This window comes from Apostichopus japonicus, chromosome 10 (genome assembly GCF_037975245.1).
Source record: "Apostichopus japonicus isolate 1M-3 chromosome 10, ASM3797524v1, whole genome shotgun sequence".
Taxonomy (NCBI): Eukaryota; Metazoa; Echinodermata; class Holothuroidea; order Aspidochirotida; family Stichopodidae; genus Apostichopus; species Apostichopus japonicus.
Genome location: NC_092570.1, coordinates 14,936,465 through 14,958,338, shown reverse-complemented (window position 1 = coordinate 14,958,338; position 21,874 = coordinate 14,936,465). Strand labels below are relative to the sequence as shown.

The 21,874-nt window shown below is 37.4% G+C and overlaps 2 protein-coding genes across 8 annotated transcripts in view; both read left to right on the top strand.

The window, feature by feature from the left end:
* Positions 1 to 21,874, top strand: part of LOC139975285 (methylcrotonoyl-CoA carboxylase subunit alpha, mitochondrial-like) — a 344,390-nt gene that overhangs the window by 260,148 nt on the left and 62,368 nt on the right. The gene's annotated exons all lie outside the window — the stretch shown is intronic.
* On the top strand, positions 256 to 21,812 carry LOC139974693 (calcium-binding protein 39-like). Of its 7 annotated transcripts, XM_071982002.1 has the most exons (11): positions 256 to 389; positions 8,767 to 9,144; positions 9,499 to 9,663; positions 10,893 to 11,011; positions 13,805 to 13,973; positions 15,285 to 15,410; positions 16,121 to 16,264; positions 16,558 to 20,398; positions 20,445 to 20,546; positions 20,645 to 20,797; positions 20,997 to 21,812. In XM_071982002.1, the coding sequence occupies exons 2-8, from the start codon at positions 9,037 to 9,039 to the stop codon at positions 16,729 to 16,731; spliced, it is 1,005 nt and encodes a 334-aa protein (XP_071838103.1). In that variant the 5' UTR covers positions 256 to 389; positions 8,767 to 9,036; the 3' UTR covers positions 16,732 to 20,398; positions 20,445 to 20,546; positions 20,645 to 20,797; positions 20,997 to 21,812. The 7 variants fall into 7 exon arrangements, with proteins under 7 accessions (XP_071838103.1, XP_071838106.1, XP_071838101.1 ...); XM_071982005.1 differs by having other exon boundaries at positions 16,558 to 19,943; positions 20,445 to 20,797; XM_071982000.1 differs by having other exon boundaries at positions 16,558 to 20,347; positions 20,445 to 20,797.

The window sequence follows — 21,874 nt, the reverse complement described above, 5'->3', positions numbered from 1 at the left end:
TTTTCTATTTATAGCCACACAAAAAGACTATGCCACCAAATATTGGGGGGGGGATATTAGATACTATACCCCACCTAAAGTATTGGTCCATGTCCCCTCCCCCGTCCCCCCCCCCCTCCCATGATCGTCGCCCATGCGTGATACTGATGAGCATAGGGTTATTGAACACAGAAATCCAACATTTCCCCCCACGGAAGCGACTCAGATAAATGACTTGAAGTAAGTCGCAGTGAGTGTAATCGTTCGTAATTTGCAGGTAAATAGATATCATAACGTAGGCATCTGTAGCACCAAACCGTTGCATTGAAACATGTAAGGTATCAGGTGAATCACATATCGATGTTAGACATACACTCAAGGAATTTGCAATTCGGCCCTCTCACGTCGTGGTAATATTTACTTAAAAGACTTTTGAAATAATTCTGCACATACTGAAGTAGCTTATTGAAAGAAAATTGTACAACGGTCAAAACGAACAAGCACAGTGATAGTAAACCATGAACTAACGTTAATTATGCTAGACTAAAAGCTACCACTAGGCTAGTACTTACTGCTAACGTTTCCTGCTTCCACCCAGTGATAAGCTTCCCTAACGTGAAGCCTAGCCAAGTACTTTCCAGCTGAGTCAGGCAGGGTGTGACTACCATTAAGCTACTGAACGTTTAGAGAAAGGACGTATGGCTCATTCGTGACTAAAAAAAGATTTGGCTGTATGTTATGCCTAGTATTCATGTAATTAACCTTCACTTTGGCATTCTCCAGAACTAACCTAACATTAACAAGCATCTTACATCTTACTCATTCTTAGGCTACAGTAGTCTTAACGTTAGACCTATCCAAGGCTAGTTAGTAATTGGCCATCGCAAACATGATATGGAGGCCTATGATGAGCATAGCCATTGATTTAGGTAGAGCTGCCGACTACACAGTTCTGCTCAGTAGTAACCTAAAATTTGAGCTGTGTGGAAAGCCAGGATCGCAGAACTTAATCGCACTCATTTCATTTGTCTTGGATTGCAATTATCGCAGTCATCGCAATAAACCGTTTATCTGAGAGTGTGTTCCATGCAAGAAATGCATATCAGTCTATTCATCTCTTCAGAGATGAGAAGCCCAAGCAATAGCTGTAATCCTAGTTGACACTATACATCTATTCACAAAAGAAATTGCGATCAAATTAAAATGACAAACTCAGACTATCCTACATAGTAGTAAGGCTTTATAAGCAGTTGGTTAGTCCTCATCTGGAGTATGCTGTGCAAGCTTGGAACCCATATTTTGCTAAGGATAAGGAAGTACTCGAAAAGGTCCAAAGGAGGGCTACTAGGATGATTAGTTCCTTACAGAGTGTTCCTTATTATAGGCGGTTACAACTGTTGAATCTCACCACACTGGAGCTTAGGAGGTAACGTGGTGACTTGATTCAGGTTTTCAAGATTGTATGGTTTTGACAATTTATCCTTCACCGACTTTTTCATGTTTGCTAATAGTAGTTGTACCAGAGGTCATTGCCTTAAACTCCAAAATTCACAAAGTAGGATTAATATTCGGCATAACTTTTTTTCTAATAGGGTTGTGAATGAGTGGAACGGTTTGCCTGAGAAAGTTGTACTTGCAATTAGCGTGAATGGGTTTAAGAATGCTTTGAGCACTTTAAGCATTGTAATCGGGTCTGAGTGTTTGTGTCTTCAGTTTTTTTCTCTCCTATAGGGGCCTTTATGGGGAATTGAGTGTCCCTCCTAATCCTTTTTTTGTACTAAAAGAACTAAACTATATTACGTCTTACGTTACAGAATTTTTCAGACAGCTTTCAGTTTTTTGTCAATGGAACACCGTAGCCAATCAGATACTGTGATTGAATCGTATGAAGCTGACTGAGTATAGATTGTCTCACTTCATTGGCTGAAATGTCCATGAAGCATGTACAACTGAAGAAAACATTGTGACTAAAGAAATGGTGTGTCTCGTTCTGCTTGAGATAAGTAAGCAGGCCTCAGTTGGAATTTAAAGAAACCCCATCATTCATAATTACAAGAATGATCAGTTAAGATGCTGAAGCGTTATCAGTTACCTAGCAAAGTATATTATTGATTAAGGCTAGTCATACTGGAATATGTCAATTGTTAATATATTATTTTGGCTCAACATTCTTTTTGGTTATGATGATAATCATAACCTTTGCATTCATGATGGCATATGTGTGTATTATGTATGTGTGTGTGTGTGCATTTGTGAAGCCCAGCTTGTAAACACGATATCTGAAGAAGGGAAGGTTGAACCAATTTCATATTTTGTGTTGAAGAACCACATTGAGCACAAGAAGCCTTGTTTTTTTGTGGAGGTCAAAGGTCATTTGGGGTCATCAGGGGTCAAATTGTGAAAACTTTGTAAACACGATATCTCAAGGAGGGAAAGCTTGGGCAGATCTCATATTTGCTCAGTAGAAGTACCATATTGAGTACAATGAGCCTATTGGTGTGGTGGAGTTCAAAGGTCATGTAGGGTCATCAGAGGTCAAATTGTGAAAACCTTGTAAACATGGTACTGTATCTCAAGAAGGTAAGCTTGGGCTGATCTCATAAATGTAATAAATATATTAACCACATTGAGTAAAGATGCCTATAGCATTTGGTGGAGTTCAAAGGTCGTTTGTGTCACCAGGGGCCAAATTGTGAAACATTGTAAACATGATATATCAAGACGCTACGCTTGGGCTGATCTCATGTTATATGTATATGAACCACATTGAGTACAAGAAGCCTAAAGTTTTGGTGGAGGTCAAAGGTCATGTGGGGTTATCAGAGGTCAAATTGTGAAAACCTTGTAAACACGATATCTCAAGGAGGGAAAGCTTGGGCAGATCTCATATTTGCTCAGTAGAAGTACCATATTGAGTACAATGAGCCTATTGGTTTGGTGGAGTTCAAAGGTCATATAGGGTCATCAGAGGTCAAATTGTGAAAACCTTGTAAACATGGTACTATATCTCAAGAAGGTAAGCTTGGGCTGATCTCATAAATGTAATAAATATATTAACCACATTGAGTAAAGATGCCTATAGCATTTGGTGGAGTTCAAAGGTCGTTTGTGTCACCAGGGGCCAAATTGTGAAACCTTGTAAACATGATATATCAAGACGCTAAGCTTGGGCTGATCTCATGTTATATGTATATGAACCACATTGAGTACAAGAAGCCTAAAGTTTTGGTGGAGGTCAAAGGTCATGTGGGGTTATCAGAGGTCAAATTGTGAAAACCTTGTAAACATGATATCTCAATTTTGGAAGCTTGGGCAGATCTCTCACTTGGTATGAATATTAGTATTTAAAATTGATTAAATGAAGCCTATAGTTTTAGGGGGAAGTCAAAGGTCATTTGAAGTCAGATTCATGAAGAAAACTGCTCATATTACATCATTGCAACCACAATGCATTTTTGCATTTTAGTTTTATTTATCTATTTATTTTGAATTCTGAGGACTTGTTTTGCCATGTGCCATGGTAGTTGAGAGAGCAGCCATCTTTTGTAACAAATAGCAAATTTAACCTATGATGGGTGTAGTACATGGCCTGTACAGTGATGGGATATCTAAAGATTATCGATCATTCTAATATGTAATTCAAACCCAGTCACATTTACACATTTAACTGTATTGCAGATTGAAAACATCGACAAACAAAAAGGTTCAGCACATATGATTTATTTTCCTGGCATATACGACCAGTTATTTATGCAAATTATGGACTAATTAATAATTGAATGTTCGGGCGGAAAAATGATCATGGTTACTTTCATTAAATGATTCAACGGTGGGTTATCAGTAATTGAGAATACATATAAGAGTACCATACTGACCGTATTTGTGCAGATCTTACATTTGGGCAGTAAAACTCGAGCATGTCAGGGAATATTTTATCTGGTATGGCATTGCAAAATGGTCAGATTGCTAAACAAGTGCAAATATAGCAGACTGTCTTTACACAGGAAACATAGTATTTCATGAGAGACAAACATTTCTGGTACACAGAATTTGGAAAATTTTATTACTAGGTTGATGTTGAATTATGTATATTGGTATTTGTTCATTTTGACTATCAGAAGGCTAGGTTTTCCCCCAGGATTTCTTGTGTGAGGGGATGGTGAATGGTTTGTGACTGTAACTTAAAACTGCTTCTTATTGTGTAGTACTGTACAGTACTGTATATGCATAGTACTGCACTGTTTTACAGCAAGTCAGTACTCTACACTGTGTACATACAGTACACATAATGTGAATACATTAAGGACTTTATGTACAGTTTACAACTTAATACTGCTTCTTAGTTCTTATTGTATTGTACTAATACTTTACATGCATAGTACTGCACTGTTTACAGCAAGTCATTACTGTTCACTGTGTATATACAATTCACACAATGTGAATACATTTAAGGACTTCATGTACAATAACTTAAAACTGCTTCTTACTATGTAGTACTGTACTGTATTTTTTACTTTACATGCATAGTATCGCACTGTTTTACAGCCAGTCAGTACTCTACACTGTGTGCATGTATACAATGCACATAATGTGAATACATTAAGACTTTACGTACAGTAACTTAAAACTGCTTCTTACTATGTAGTACATTACTTTTACTGTACATGTATAGTACTGCACTGTTTTACAGCCAGTCAGTACTCTACACTGTGTACATACAGTACACAATGTGAATACATTAAGGACTTCATGTACAGTAACTTAAAACTGCTTCTTACTATGTAGTACTGTACAGTACTGTAAATGTATAGTATCGCACTGTTTTACAACAAGTCAGTACTCTACACTCTGTACATACAGTACACATAATGTGAATACATTAAGGACTTCATACAAAGTAACTTAAAACTGCTTCTTACTATGTAGTATTGTACTGTACTTTTACTTTACATGCATAGTATCGCACTGTTTACAGCAAGTTAGTACTCTACACTCTGTACATACAGTACACATAATGTGCATACATTAAGGACTTCATGTACAGTAACTTAAAACTGCTTCTCACTATGTAGTACTGTACTGTACTATTACTTTACATGCATAGTACTGCACTGTTTTACAGCAAGTCAGTACTCTACACTGTGTACATGCAATACACATAATGTGAATACATTAAGGACTTCATGTATCGTTCACCACTTAAAACTGCTTCTTACTATGTAGTACACTGTACTGTACTTTTACTTTACATTCATAGCATTGCACTGTTTTACAGCAAGTTAGTACTCTACACTGTATACATACAGTACAAATAATGTGAATACATTTAAGGACTTCATGCACAGTAACTTTCAGTTCTGCTTCTTACTGTGTAGTACTGACTGTACTGTATTGTACTGTATTGTCATCAGGTGCACTCAGAATGGGCCCATTGTATAAATATGGTTTTACCTACAGTAAATATCAGTATATACACACATACTGTATATTGTCTAACCTCTATTTTAAATATTGATGTAATCACTGCCATGGAAGGTTAACTTGGTTCCATTGAGAGCCAGTCAAGTACAGATTATGATCAAAGGATTTGCTGTGGTAACATATGCTGTACATAACAAACTGCCCCAAAAAGTACACACGAGTAGGCTGCTGCAATAAGTAACTATATTACAGTAATTATAGTGAAGGGATCTGATCTATACTGTAGTCTGTATATTGTGTATTGTATGTACAGTACACTAGCAGTGCTAAGTGCTGTGACTGCTAAGGAAGCACTTTCCATTCTCTTTAGGTTGGATTTGTCTTTTGGTGTCAAGCGTTGATCTTTCGAACGGCTATTCCCAAAGGCAACCGTCTGATTTCGACTCTACTGAAAAACCTAGAAGAATCGATTTGATTGATGGTTTTCTAATATTGCAGTTAGGAAATTAACACAAGAAATAAAATTGAAAATGAATCAAAACCATTAGATATATATCGATATCAGTACTGAATATGAATCAATCTTTGATGTCCACAATGTGCAGTATTACTGTAGGTGATAAAAGTAATAAACCAACTAACCATTTATATACTGTAGTGGGTTTTTAGAAATAAATTGCTCTACCACATTACCTATAGTATGCAACCAGCCTGACATACAGGGTTTCCCCACAAGCTTTGAAACATTGATTCACTTCGCTCCATGCTTACCTGTCTCCTCACAACCTCAGCATTCTCATTCATTACTAGCAGTTTATGTAGTCTTGTATCTCCTAGAGTGATCAACATGTCCTCCATTTTGATTTCATACCAGTCACCACCCGGCACCCTAACTGTCACATTGTTCATATGTACAACAGAGTACAGGTATTTACAGGGGATAATTTATCGCTATGCAAAGTGGACATAGTGCTGTGCAAAGAGGACATGTTGCTGTGCAAAGCAGACTAGTGCTGTACAAAGTGGACATAGTGCTGTGCAAAGCAGGCACAGTGCTGTGCAAAGTGGTCACAGTGCTGTGCAAAGTGAACACAGACACAGTGCTATAGATGCAAGTGCAATGATGTACAGCAGATTGTGCACACATAAACCATAATATTTACTCTATAAGAGAAAAAAAATCAGAGCCTGTAATACTGCTACATATAAATTGAACCCTAAATTATTCCAGGGCTGTTAACTAAGTACAGTACTGTACATTATGTACACAGAACTATTTGCCATGTGCAGCTGTATGTCAGTAAAATAACAATACATTCAATAACAATACATGGCAACTTGGGAGGTTTGGCATGTTAATGAAATGGAGGTAAACGGCAAAGGCAAATGAATATATATAAATGAAAATCGTAACGATTTTCATTTATATATATATATATATATGTGTATATATATATACCTGTATATCCACCAAAGACAAACACCTCCGAAGTTGCCATAGACTTTAGCACCTACTTCCTTATTTGTTGAATGGGATAAAACATAAGGGAAGTGGCAAAGTGCGGTGGTGGCCACAAAAGAAAAGTAAGTACAAAGAGATCTATAAAACTCCAAACCTTATTTAGAAGGAAAACACCATGGACATAATGGCTCCTTGCTTTATATACCAGCAAAATAGAATATCGAAGGTAATAAAGAAACACACGATTACTTACATCATAATAAACCCAGCTACGCATGCCACCGAACACTTAACTTGCATTTGATTTGCATAATTAATAGTAAAAGAAATCTGCACCACTGCACTACACTAGTGCAATGACAGTACACTTACGTTATTGCTATTTTACTCAACACTGTATGTACCGTACACACACACAGACTTACACGCCTGTGTGTGTCGACCTAATAGACGGCAAATTTATCGTCTGAATAAGGCGATGACTAAATTGTCTGTGACCCCAATTTAGAGGTTTCCTTAATCTAATTCAAACAACTCAATTGAATGGAAGGCATGTGGACAATCTGAATCTGTGAAGCAGCAAACAGCACACACACATAGTCTTCTACAGTACTTACCGTAGGTTTTAAGGAGTAGTGTTGTGTAATTTCGGTCATGCAAATTAAGTTTGCTCGCAAGCACTTTTAATTCCACACTGTGCTGTGTACTTCATTTAGTTTAGTACAGAACAGTACAGTAACACATAATTTTGAAGTATCGGGATTTAATGGAACTGTGTAAATTACAGTATTGAAGGTACAGTAAATCTCAGCTCTATGCATGAAAACATACTGTAGTACTACTGTCTGTCTGTGTGTTCAGAAATCCATACAGTCACTGCTGTCTTATGCAGGGAGCCTCAAAGGTTCCCTTTTGAGTTGTCATGGAGATATAGTCTTCGCTGCAGTAACATGCATTCATTCTGTTAACCAATAATTCTTTTGTTCATTTGTTTCTTTTGCTGTTTTTCTCTCTTCCTCTCCCGCGCTTTGAGCACCCTTCCAGGTTGGATATGCGCATGTTATAAATCACTAATATTATTATAGTCTGAACTACATACTTTAAAGTTCACCCCTAGGGCTAAAAACTTTAAGGTTAAATACAGTAGGTATATATGTAAAGAATATAACCAAATGTAAAGGGCATAATTGTACGGCTTTGTATATGAATACAGAGTGCTATCGCACCTGAAGGTACTACTGTAGGTTTAATATACAGTATGCTCCATAATGGGTATTGAAGGAGACACAGAATTTAACCATCATCTTAAAATGACAGAGAACATTGTGATGAATCACATCCCCCAAATACTGTAACTAAGGTTTATATCCCGCTCTGTTAAGAAGATATTCTAATATATATTTATTCCGGGGGGGGGGGGTGGGGGGGTGGAAACGTATGTACAGTATCTGTGATGTTTTATTGCCACTGCAATTGAAACTGAAACCAATGCTACCATTTACTGTAGGTCATGTCAAACAGCTTCAGTATAATACATTTTAGATTCACCATTTGCAAAGCGCTTTTTCCGCTTTTGCAAAACAAACCGTTGTAATAACGAAAAGAGTGATCATAATAAGCTAAGGAAGAAATTGAAAGCGCCAGTGTACAGTAGGAAACAATCTGGAGGAAATGATCAACTGTGTACTTTCTGTTGAGTACAGTATATATATATATCAATTTCGATTCCATTCCGAAAGTGCAACATAAATCTTTGTGACGGAGTGCGTGTCTGTATACATGCTTGTACACGTATGTGTGGCACCTTGGCTCGTAAACTCGTACACTCTGTAACTTTGTGAAGTAGAATACGATTTTTAACTTCATAACTGTATATGATTTCTGTTTGTTCTTTCGTGTCACAGCAAACTGAGGATGGCAAAGCTACTCCTGTAACAGCAAAAAACAACAAGTTCATCTTCACTGTGGTTCCGTCCCCCTCGCAACCCCCTTTTGACCATACTTGCCTCTACCCTGGGGCATAGAGGGTGCAGAGAGCGTGCCATAAAGACCATACTTGCCTCTACTCTGGGGCAGAGAGCGTGCCATAAAGGGCACGATTGAGAGAGGAGACCATACACCCTACTTTGAGTCAGCTTTTGTAAATCCGAAAAGGAAACCATTTCATCGCGAGGATGCCTCTCTTTGGGAAGTCCAAAGGATCTTCAGAATGGGTGAAGTCCTTGACGGAGGGGATTCAAAATATAGAAGCAGCAGGGACAGACATCAAAAAGAAAGAGAAGGTTAGTAAATAGAGGGAGACATTATAATCTTGTTCCGATCAGACTAGTTCGTTGACCCCGTCGCCATTTATTTCATACTTTCACTAGACCTCCCTTTCCACAATATATCTTTTCTTCTCCTTTTCCTTTTCTTCTGAACCGTGTCGATAAGCTATAAATAAGAATACCTTTCAGGCACAATCGGGGAAAAAGAAGAAAACCCACTCATAAAATAACGTGAGCCCTTTGAATTCCACTCGCAAATCGTACACAGACATAATGGAACCACTGTACAGTAGGGCCTACTGTGCGTACAGTATATATGTCGGTGCCAACCTGTCAGAGTTTTTGGGTCTCTTTTTTTACCGTCCGCAGAGAATGGAGGAGGTCTCCAAGTGCTTGGCCGGAATCAAGAACGTCTTATACGGGTCAGGGGATCAGGAGCCGCAGGTGGACAACGTCACAAAGCTAGCACTGGAAATCTACGAAACTGACACGATCTTTTTTATGGTCAGCAATCTCAAGAAAGTGGACTTTGAGGTATTAAAATCTTTGATCATTCATTGAAAATGGAGTACTCTTATGTCGTTGAATTGCAAAACTGGCGGTAACTTTTCCTTTTACATTCTCGAACTACGGAATAGCCGTAGATCATCGCGCAGTATATATTTAAGGGCCCTTTAATCGTACTATTATATTTTGCATAACACAACTGTTAACATTTAAAGGCCCTTAAAAGGGCCCTGTTATAATACAGTATATTTTGCACACAAAAATCTTAACATGTAAAGGCCCTTAAAGGGCCCCCTCACGTTTTCGACACGAAACGTTTATGCTAGGAAGCTGTTGTTGCATTTTTTCAGAGACCTATATCACTTAATAGTTGAAGTCCGCTTCTTTTTTTTTATTTCTTTTTTTTTAAGTATCACAGATGTGATTAGTTTGGACAGTATTATAAGAAGGCAGATACCCAAACGTCACTTTTGCTTTCATGTAATAGAGTTACAGTAACTATTATGAATTAGCTTCCCACACTTCACACAGACAAACTTCTGTATTTACTTGTAACCACATGTACAGTAGATATCGTTTTTTTTTTTGTTTTCTCATGTTCACCAAATTCATTTCATTTGGAGTGGTTAAACATAAAAAGCTCCATTGTGATGGAAAGTCTTACTAATATAATGGCCACAGGCTACTGCACAGACACTACATGTTTTAGGGTGGGGGGCGGGTCTTCTAAAAATGATAAAATATGCAGGTTACCACCATGTTTGACAGTGCACTGCTCCTTCTGACCAATGGCAATTTCTTCAGCGCTCACAAAATTGTGTCGAGTTGACACTTTAATGAACGTACAGGTAGTAAAACCTTGCACCGTAAAATAACTGTTCACAAAGATATTATTCTTGTGGAAGCTCTGATTGAAGGAAGGTACAGTATCATCATGTTAACAAGCTGCACGGTAATGAGGTTATATCACATGGGAAAATATTTTAATCTTTTCTCAATGCACACGATTGCTTGAAAAAGTTACAATTATGCCCCAAAGGAGCCATGTCTTGAAGACCTTACCCTCCCCCCTATTGCAAAGGGACAAACATACCTACCCCCCTCCCGACCAAAAAATGGTTTTTGAAATAAAACGACCACTATTTTCAGCTTGTAATTGTTAATTGACACTTCTCATACGTACCAATTGAAATCCTTTAATACTAGGATATATATATATATATATTTAGATATATCTTTTCCATTTGCTCTGGCAGGCCAAGAAAGATGTGGCTCAAATCTATAACAACTTAATGCGGAGAGTAATTGGCATCAGATATCCTACTGTGGAACACATAACAAATAGACCAGAGACTCTTATCTTACTGGTTGAAGGGTGAGTGTCTTCCTCAATTCAGTGAGAGTATATATCTGTGATAAGAGGATGAGAAAAAAAGGTCATTAACCTTACAGGGATAAAACTATTCTGCCAGTAAAAGACACATTTTACTTTCTCATGGCATGCATTTGCAGATGCACTCGAAAGTTTTTGCTGTTAGAAATAGTTTAAAACGAATTGTTGTATCTTTGGAATGTTTTGAGGCAATGTTCATAGCTTAATACATTTTTTGATTCCTTGTGGTCATTATGCCGTGTGTATGTGTGCGTTTGTTTTTCTCTCTGACCGAGGACTTGAACAAAAGAATTCCAGGTCCTCAGTTGTGATTTCTAAAGAATCGGAAGAATTCTATTGTATGGGGTATTGTTAAGGTTAGGATACGTGGATTTGAACAACGGAAAATACAATGGGGTCCTCGGTTGGAATGTAATATAAACATGTGTGTGTGTATGTGATGCCCTGGCTTGTAAAAACAATAACTCAATACTTTAAAGGTGGATGGACTTCAAACTTTTTTCTAAATGCACCATATTGAGTTCTCAGCTTCTATATGGTTTTGTCTGGGATCAAAGGTCGTACTAGGTCACCAGAGGTAAAAAATTAGCCATTTTCTCTATGATTTATACTTCATGACTTTTGTGCTTTGGCTAAGTTGTGAAAATATTTCACAGTGTATTATAAGCAATGTCATGCAGGGGAACTTCTTGCAATTATCTAAAGGAATGTTTGGAAAGGCGGGAGAGCTGATTTTATTCATACATCTATGTGTCTATATTTTCACATAGGAAGACTGTTCTTTCTGGATTTTGAAACATTTTGGAAATAAACATTCTTTACTGTAAAATCCTTTACCAGTGAAACGGTTGATGGCCCTCATAAGGGGAGTACTACAAGCAAGAGCTGGAAATCTCTGATCTTCTTCTGGTTGTCACTTAATTCTTGGATAAAATTTAACTCACTTGTTCTACATTGGTCACTGGTCAGATAATTTTGTTTGAAATTATATGGCAAGGAATCACCAAGCCAGCTGGCTTTCTGGTTATATAAATGCATTATAGGGAGGTGCTGCCTAACCACATGAAATATATCGAATGCAGGGCACAATCTTTCAGGGTCGTCGTCGTTTGGTGATCTTAGATCCCGTTTTGGACAGTCTTAAAAGAAAACCGATATTGTCTGAGCGACGTCAAGCAAATAGTTTTAACCGTTAACCTTGGATTTTTCTGCTTCGTTACCCTTTTATAGTTCACAGTGAATAACGAATGTTACGCTATTCTCATTTATTAATAACGATTATTAAAGGGGGTAGTTGGTGGCAGAGCTGCTTGGCCAGCTCAAACTTGGTATTAGACAAGCATCATTAGAAAAATTTCTTCAAACAAGTTTGTGTGCAGGGGTCTGCTTTAAAGAGGTGAACTGAGGCACGGTGTCTTTGTTGATGTAAGACGATAGGAATGCAGATTACTAGTCTCCCATTTTGTCCCCCTCACAAGGTTATGAATTCCTCTCCTCTTCTTCTCAGTAAAATATCATTCTTTTGTGTGTGTGCGTTTGTTTTGCTATCTGACCGAGGACTTGAACAAAAGAATTTCAGGTCCTCGGTTGTGATTTATAAAGAATCACCACGTCCTCGGAAGAATTCTATTGTATGGGGTATTGTTAAAGTTAGGGTACGTGGATTTGAACAATGGAAAATACAATGGGGTCCTCGGTCTGAATGAAACACAAACATGTGTGTGCGTGTGTGTGCTAACTTTCCTTCTTGGTGTGTTGTCATTCGTTGCCCAGGACAGGACAAAAGGAATCTATGTGATCATGATGATGGTGTGTGTGTACAGTAAATATGTGATTCCTTGGCTTGTTAAAGGATTGGTTCAGGTGTCTGACATGTCTATCTTGTATGAAAGAGCTCAAAAAGGCAAACAGAACAGTGAAGAAACTACCATGATAGCATGCTCTGTTTAGGAGATATTACGCTTTGAAGATATCAAAATTACTAACTGTGAGGGTGTGATGTCACATCCTCACTTTCTTAACATGTGCGAATATATTTCAATAAAAATTAATTACATTTTTTTCACAAATCTAAAAAAATATATAATCAAAAATTCTTCAGATGTTAAATCTCTGATACTTCCCTTGACAAATATGAGATCCACATGACGTATCTTTTGGTTGTAAGTCATAAAATCTCACAAAACATTTTTAATAAAATAACAAAGACTTTTCAGAAATGTGAGGATGTGACATCACAGCTATTGTAGTCTGATTTCAGCAGTTTCTACACAATCAGATAGAACTTTAAACTTGAATATCTCCATAACGGAATAAGATATTTGAACAGTTTCTTCATCATTTTGTTTCTTTTACTGTCTTCTTTCATATAAGATAACCATGTATGACACCTGAACTAATCCTTTAAACGTGAAAACTCAAAGAACAAAATACACCGTGAAGAACCTTCTGCTTACATAACGTGGATGCACCTTCATATTCAGTGCAGGAGATGATGTTGTTTTCTGTAGAGTTCAAAGGTTCACTTTAGGACAGCAGAGGTCAAAGTCTATATAAAATGCAATAAATTCAAAACGGAAAGCTTGAATGAACTCCATACTTAGTTATGTGGATACACCTCATCATGCACAAATTCCTTGTACAGTTTTTACTTGAAGAATAAAAAGTGCAAAAGGGAATCCAATCTGCTTTCTGGTCAGAGATTATTTTTTCTGTCTTTCGTTCTTTTCTTCAATTTAAAAGATTTCATTTTTTTTTTTATTCGATAATTCGCAGGTACGATGACTTTGATATCGCCCTGAACTGCGGTCTGATGTTGAGAGAGAGCATCAGACACGAACCGCTAGCTAAGGTCGTTCTACACTCCGAACACTTCTACAGATTCTTCAAATATGTCGAAATGTCGACTTTTGATATCGCTTCGGACGCCTTTTCTACTTTTAAGGTAAGAAAAAGCTATTGAATTTCCATGTTTCCATGAGAGGAGAAGAAGATTCCACCATGAATGGAAGTCCTGTATATTTAAAGTTGCAAAATTTAACGATCTGACGATTAATTAAGCCGACTTCTTTACCTGTATTTTACTCTCTCTCTCTCCATCTGTCTCTTTACTGTGGTTTTATAGGAAAGCACAAATTTTTCTTACGCATCAGAAATTACAGACAAACTGTGCCGGATGTTATCTGGGGTGTGTAAGATCTGTCCTGGTTTGTGCCAGATCGAGAAAAAAAAATTCTCCAGTGGCGTTCCCATTCAAAACCTCTGTTGTCTTACAAAGACATGAATACGTAAAAAGTAAGAGGGCGTGATGTTCCGATCCTAGCAGGATCACCTTCAGAGGCTGAAATGTAAGACATGAACATTTAGAGGTCTTTGGCTTTTTGCAATCATCTTAGCAACAGCTTAGCGGAAGGTGTCGTTGTTTTCTTGGTAAATTAAATATCATTTATCCATGAAAGAGACATAACATATAATAGTTGTACACAGTTTGCACTGCACTGTTACAACTTGATTATTCAGAGGTTAAGGTAACTCACAAATTACAATGTCCTCTCTCCTTTTTCTCTCGGCAAAGTCACAGAGATGAAGGTTTGTGTACCAAGGTTCACGACTTGTTTAACCTTCTAAAACTTTGGGAAGAGTAAAGAAAGGTAAAAACTTCCTGAAGCTGTTCAATGTGTTAGGATCGCTCAGAAATCTCAAAAGTTAAAACAGGTTGTCCTGCATGAGATCGTCGGTCTCATTGGCTCTTGTTTGTGCCGACCGATCATCAGAATATCTCCTGATACTATTAATGATGGTAGATGCAACTACCAACAGTTCGAGACACTCTTACGATGGTTGTTGCAACTACCTACAGCTCGAGACACTCTTATGATTGGTTGATGCAACTACCAACGGCTCGAGACACTCTTACGATTGGTTGATGCAACTACCAACGGCTCGAGACACACTTACAATTGGTTGATGCATCTCGCGAAAGGGAACGTCATTAAACATCGCAGTTTTCTGTCCAGAGTAACAAATAATCCAAAATTAGCATAAAATGTCAATAGGATGCCTACCCAAATTGAAGTGTTGTTGCACAGATGCATGTGTGGCTGCTTAACGTCATAAAAATGACTGCCCTCCAGGCTGGTGATATGGAGATTTGTATAGTAACTGGTGACCAAAACGATTTAAGGTCTCCCCTTTGGGACTTGCTTACATTTATTTTGTCGGCATTGTCAACGTTCCACTCTGTTCTCGTCCGCAGGAGCTGCTCACGAGACACAAGATAATGTGCGCTGAATTTTTAGAGAAGAATTACGACGAAGTGTTCAAAAACTACGAAGGTCTTCTTAACTCTACCAACTACGTGACACGGAGACAGTCGTTAAAGGTAAGTTAGATGAGAAAATCGAATATGGAGAGTGGATGTCGGTTTCTTTCTGACCTTCTCCAAAGAACAACTATTTTTATTTGAGAATATTTAACAACTACTTTGAGTAATTGATGACGCAGATAATGTATAAATGCTTTAGTTCAGCAATCGACAACCTTTTTAGGCCACCACCTCAAGGCTACAAGACAACGGAGAGGAGAGGGAATGCTTGACTCAAGAGGTTCAGATTAGGATTGACATTACCGAAGCTGTTAGGGGTAATGATAATACTAATTTAGAATTGGTGATAGTTCAGTATTAGGTTGATATTACAAAGCGTATTCACAAGATGCTGTAAATGCAAAAAAAGCAATTGAAGTCAACGCTTGGTGGAGTCTTACACCTTGTTTATTTAGTTCTCTCTACCGTCAAGCTGTAATCTAATCTGGTACCATTGTTACAGCAAATAAGAACATTGAATAGAAGTGCTAAATATCGATCGCTAAGCCCATAGACGTTACAAGATTAACGTTGAAGATGCTACAGGCATGACCGCGACCTGCAAGGTAATGACAGAGAGTTTACACCTTTGTATTCATTTGCAAGTTCTGAAGCCGACAGTCTGTGGCAACGCATGATCATAATATTATCATAGTCACAATAATGAAAAATAATAAATTACTCAGATGCGCCTGCTTTAACGTTTCTATTCCTCTTGCGTTTCGTAGCTTCTAGGTGAACTTCTTCTCGATAGGCACAACTTTTCTACGATGACGAGATACATCAGCAATCCTGAGAACTTGAAACTCATGATGACGTTACTCCGAGATAAAAGTCGTAACATCCAGTTTGAGGCCTTCCATGTATTCAAGGTGAGTTCCGTTTTTACAGTCTCCGTCGTACAGAAATGCAACGATCACTCGAGAGCGTAGCAAATGCATCAACTATATATATCAAATCGTGCCGTTGGTCGAAAAAGTTAACGTTGTTATTAGAGATTGAAATATTTCACTCTTCCCACCGAAGATAACTTGCACTCGTTTTGTATCGATTTAGGTCGATATATATATATATATATATATATATATATATACATATATATATATATAAATAAATATATATTTATCTTGATTCTCCCTTCTTTTATGGTCTTTTTTCGTGCCAGGTTTTCGTTGCCAATCCCAACAAGTCACAGGCTACTCTCGACATACTCTTGAAAAACAAAGACAAGCTGGTGGAATTCCTGCTTCAGTTTCACACGGACAGAACCGAGGACGACCAATTCAACGACGAAAAGAATTACCTGATAAGACAGATCCGAGAGTTGAAGTCGTCCTGAGTCCATCTCGTCCTTAGCGGTTGACACCGTCTCTCTTTGTCGTCTGCCGATGAGAGAGCGCCCTCAACACAATGCCATGATGTAATTGTTTTAAAAAATAAAAATTCTTTTTAAGTGTCTTATTCAAAAAATTAAATGATAAAAAAAATGAAGAAAAAAAACCCAGAAAAGATAACAAGCATGGCAAACAAGAATAGGGTGGTGAATTTTATCATCTCCGATTTCAGTCGATGTGCCAAAATAGGTCATAATTTCCTCCATCTTGTTCGATCGAGGTGGCTGAATTAAAAAAATATTTCCTGATGTCACAGGGATGATCACCATTCTTTTCTTCTTATGATGTATGTTAAGGAAAATAGAAATACAAAACATTGTTGTAGGTATACCCAGTGAAGTGATATTTGTGAGCAGTTTACTTAGACCCTACAAAAAGTCGTAGCACTTGAATAAGGTGGTTTTAAGTAAAATCTTTCACTACCCTGGGTGGTAAATTAACGAACGAAATTTAATCGGACCAGAAAAGAACAGCGAAAGCCAAGTTTACATTAATTATTGGAATTTTTAGTTGGTGGGTTTTAATTCAGTGTTTGTAGCATGACTGAATCTGGTTCGTAGAGGATATAGTCTAACAAGGATTTTTTGTTAAATGAGACCATTAGACAACCCTTACTAAGGATTACTTTTGGTGGTGGTAGTGGTGGGGGGGGGGGGGGTGAACTGTCCTAGTAAACGATGAAGCGTAATTCTTAAAATGATATGAATCCCAATTTTTAGTGGTTATTGTCCCAAGGAGAAGGAAGGTATCGATATCTGTCTGTCGAGAGTAGTACAATATGAAAGTTATTATCCATCGGCGATAATGTTGCTTTTGTGTAAACAATCCACCATTCGATGATGGTCTGATTTATGGAGAAGAACTCTTTTCTTTGGTTTGACTGTCACAGTTGATGAATTTAATTACCATAAGTTAGCACTGCCCCCTCCCCCACCCCCTCCCCCATCTCTTTTCCTTACTCTCTCAAACCCTGTACTTGAGATTGATCAAAGATTCTCATGTTGAGATCTATATCTTTTTTTTTTAAGGCATAGCCACAAAAAGTTTTGTCATCAACGGTACGGTAAGTTGTTCTGGTGATGTCAAAACAGTCAACGAGATTTTTCGAATGTCAAATCCAGAATTGCATCTCAAACTGATTGGTCAAGAGGTCTAAACTAGTACTTTAGTTTCAATGTTACTAACAACTGTTTTCACCAAGTAACCAAGTGTTAACTAATACCAAAAGCAAGTCTCTGTATATGCTGATGTTAACATTTCCTGTACATGACAAGTTACCCCTGTGAGGGGATCATCATACTGGTTGCAGGTGGAAATTGATCCATTCCCTCATGGTTATTTCTTTGAGTAGCCACTGCTTACCCCCACCCACCCCATCCCCCACCCCTCCCCCTTCTTCCTTTCTTTGGTAAGATTTAAATCGACATGAAATAACCATTGCTTTTCCCTTCCACCATGGTTAGATATTTCTCTTTGAATAGCCACCCCCCTCACCCTGCCGCCCACCATGGTAAGATCTTTCTCAGTAATAACCTCAAATTCGGTGTATTTTGAATTGCCGTTTAGCCATTAGTGTATATATACAAATGCTCTTTGTAACACAGCCAGCCATAATTTAATGGAGGTGGTGACCTAATTAACATACTAGCCTCTGGAATTTGACACAACGCAACAGCAGCAATCTTACGTTAGCCTAGTGTAGAGCGATATTCTGTAATTAAAACGAACCATTTGTTTGTGTTTTGTCAACAATCTCGGGAATTGTTTTTTTCCAAACCTTGGAAAAGATTGCCCAAAGAAGATTACAATTTGGTAAAATCAAAAAGACACCCTCCTTGATTGAAGAGGTCACTTCATGAATATTCATTAGGAAGTAGTAAATGACACTATTTGATTACTACATGAATATTCATTAGGAAGTAGTAAATGATACTATTTGATTACTACATGAATATTCATTAGGAAGTAGTAAATGATACCATTTGATTACTACATGGATATTCATTAGGAAGTAGTAAATGATACATTTGATTACTTTATGAATATTCATCAGGAAGTAGATAATGATTCCACGTGATATTGAAAGTTTAATTAGTAATTTGGCAAATGTTATAGATTTGAAGAGTGTTGAAAGGTTTTTCAACCAAGATCAATAACAACAAAAAACTTAAAAACTGTTAAAGATTCCTTTGAAATATGTCCTACTAATGTCTGGGATACTTTATAACTCTTTCTTTCACTGTTATTTTTCAACTCAAGTTTAGTTTGTTATTATTATTTTTTTTAACTTTCCAAATAGGACAGTTCTTTTTATGGTGATTTGTTTCATTTACCATATGAATCATATTTGTTCCCTTTCTTGGAGGTAAGAAAACGAAATTTCCATCAATACCACTAAACAAAGTTTTAATGTGAATGCATAAACAATTGTGTGATGTTTTGCTTGAAACCATCAGTAAGAGATCATACACTGATAATTTATGTGTTTTTGAATGTGTGAATATCTCCGGATAATATCTCCGGAAAATCCTGATTGTTTTCAAAGATTTTTTTTTTGGCAAATTGATAATCAACGATGCAGTTTAATTTGTCTTTTTATCTATTTATATCTATTTTTTGGGCTCCGGTGACAAAAAAAAAAATTATCTCCTTGAGTTTAGAAATGGAGTGTGTACAAAGAAAAGTGAAATGGAATTGATATGATTGGAGTTCATAAAACCACTGATTCCATTTTTTTTAAGATAAGGAAAATGAATTGAATTCTTGTTTGGTAAAAAGCATATTGTTGTAGCTATTTCAGAGCTGTGAATATTGACCTAACATTTAATATAGGCCCATGCTGTTAAATGGAAGCATTTGCTATCGAAAAACAGTGATATTTACAAAGTACACAAAAAAAACCCATCAACAACAAATATGGGCTAGTAAATTCCCTATCAGAAGTGTTTAGAGGCAAAAAGTCTTCCTGGATTAATTTCATTACCACACCCCACCTCCTTCCTCTCCCCTCTTTATTTTTTCAATTAATATTTTTTATGAGGGGTGGGGGGAGGGAGATTCCCAAATAATATTTAATTGAATAACATGCATCTTACCATTTCATTTGTTCATTTCTTCACTTTAATTCAATTGTAAAGATGGTTTCACTGGATCCATGGTAATGACATGTGACAGTGGTTTAAAGATGGTTTCACTGGATTCAGGGTAATGACATGTGGCAGTGGTTGTAAAGATGGTTTCACTGGAACCATGTCAATGATATTATGTGACATTGGGTATTGTAAAGATGGTTTCACTGGATTCACGGTAATGACATTATGTGACAGTGGTTGTAAAGATGGTTTCACTGGATTCACGGTAATGACATTATGTGACAGTGGTTGTAAAGATGGTTTCACTGGATCCACAGTAATGACATGTGACATTGGGTATTGTAAAGATGGTTTCACTGGATTCACGGTAATGACATTATGTGACAGTGGTTGTAAAGATGGTTTCACTGGATCCACAGTAATGACATGTGACATTGGGTATTGTAAAGATGGTTTCACTGGATTCACGGTAATGACATTATGTGACAGTGGTTGTAAAGATGGTTTCACTGGATCCACAGTAATGACATGTGACAGTGGTTGTAAAGATGGTTTCACTGGATTAGGTAATGACATTATGTGACAGTGGTTGTAAAGATGGTTTCACTGGATCCACGGTAATGACATTATGTGACAGTGGTTGTAAAGATGGTTTCACTGGATCCACAGTAATGACATTATGTGACAGTGGTTGTAAAGATGGTTTCACTGGATTAGGTAATGACATTATGTGACAGTGGTTGTAAAGATGGTTTCACTGGATTAGGTAATGACATTATGTGACAGTGGTTGTAAAGATGGTTTCACTGGATCCACGGTAATGACATTATGTGACAGTGGTTGTAAAGATGGTTTCACTGGATCCACGGTAATGACATTATGTGACAGTGGTTGTAAAGATGGTTTCACTGGATCCAAAGTAATGACATTATGTGACAGTGGTTGTAAAGATGGTTTCACTGGATCCATGGTAATGACATTATGTGACAGTGGTTGTAAAGATGGTTTCACTGGATCCACAGTAATGACATTATGTGACAGTGGTTGTAAAGATGGTTTCACTGGATCCACAGTAATGACATGTGACAGTGGTTGTAAAGATGGTTTCACTGGATTAGGTAATGACATTATGTGACAGTGGTTGTAAAGATGGTTTCACTGGATTAGGTAATGACATTATGTGACAGTGGTTGTAAAGATGGTTTCACTGGATTAGGTAATGACATTATGTGACAGTGGTTGTAAAGATGGTTTCACTGGATCCACAGTAATGACATGTGACAGTGGTTGTAAAGATGGTTTCACTGGATTAGGTAATGACATTATGTGACAGTGGTTGTAAAGATGGTTTCACTGGATTCACGGTAATGACATGTGACAGTGGTTGTAAAGATGGTTTCACTGGATCCACGGTGATGACATTATGTGACAGTGGTTGTAAAGATGGTTTCACTGGATCCAAAGTAATGACATTATGTGACAGTGGTTGTAAAGATGGTTTCACTGGATCCAAAGTAATGACATTATGTGACAGTGGTTGTATAGATGGTTTCACTGGATCCACGGTAATGACATTATGTGACAGTGGTTGTAAAGATGGTTTCACTGGATCCACGGTAATGACATTATGTGACAGTGGTTGTAAAGATGGTTTCACTGGATCCACAGTAATGACATTATGTGACAGTGGTTGTAAAGATGGTTTCACTGGGTCCACGGTAATATGATGACATTATGAGACAGTGGCTATGTTTGGCCCTCATATTCATACCTGGTCTATAAGACCATAGTAGTTTTTGTCATCATTCGCAAACAGGATTGAAATTAGCAATTAATTTTTTGAGAAATCAAAAATTATTCATATTGAGTCTGTACAGAAATGCAATAAAGCATGCTTTGAACTGCACTTGCGCAAAGATATAAGCAAAACTGGATGATGTCCTCAATGTTATGTCTTCTCATTGGTGTAGAAACGGGGAGGAAGGGTGGTCCACTG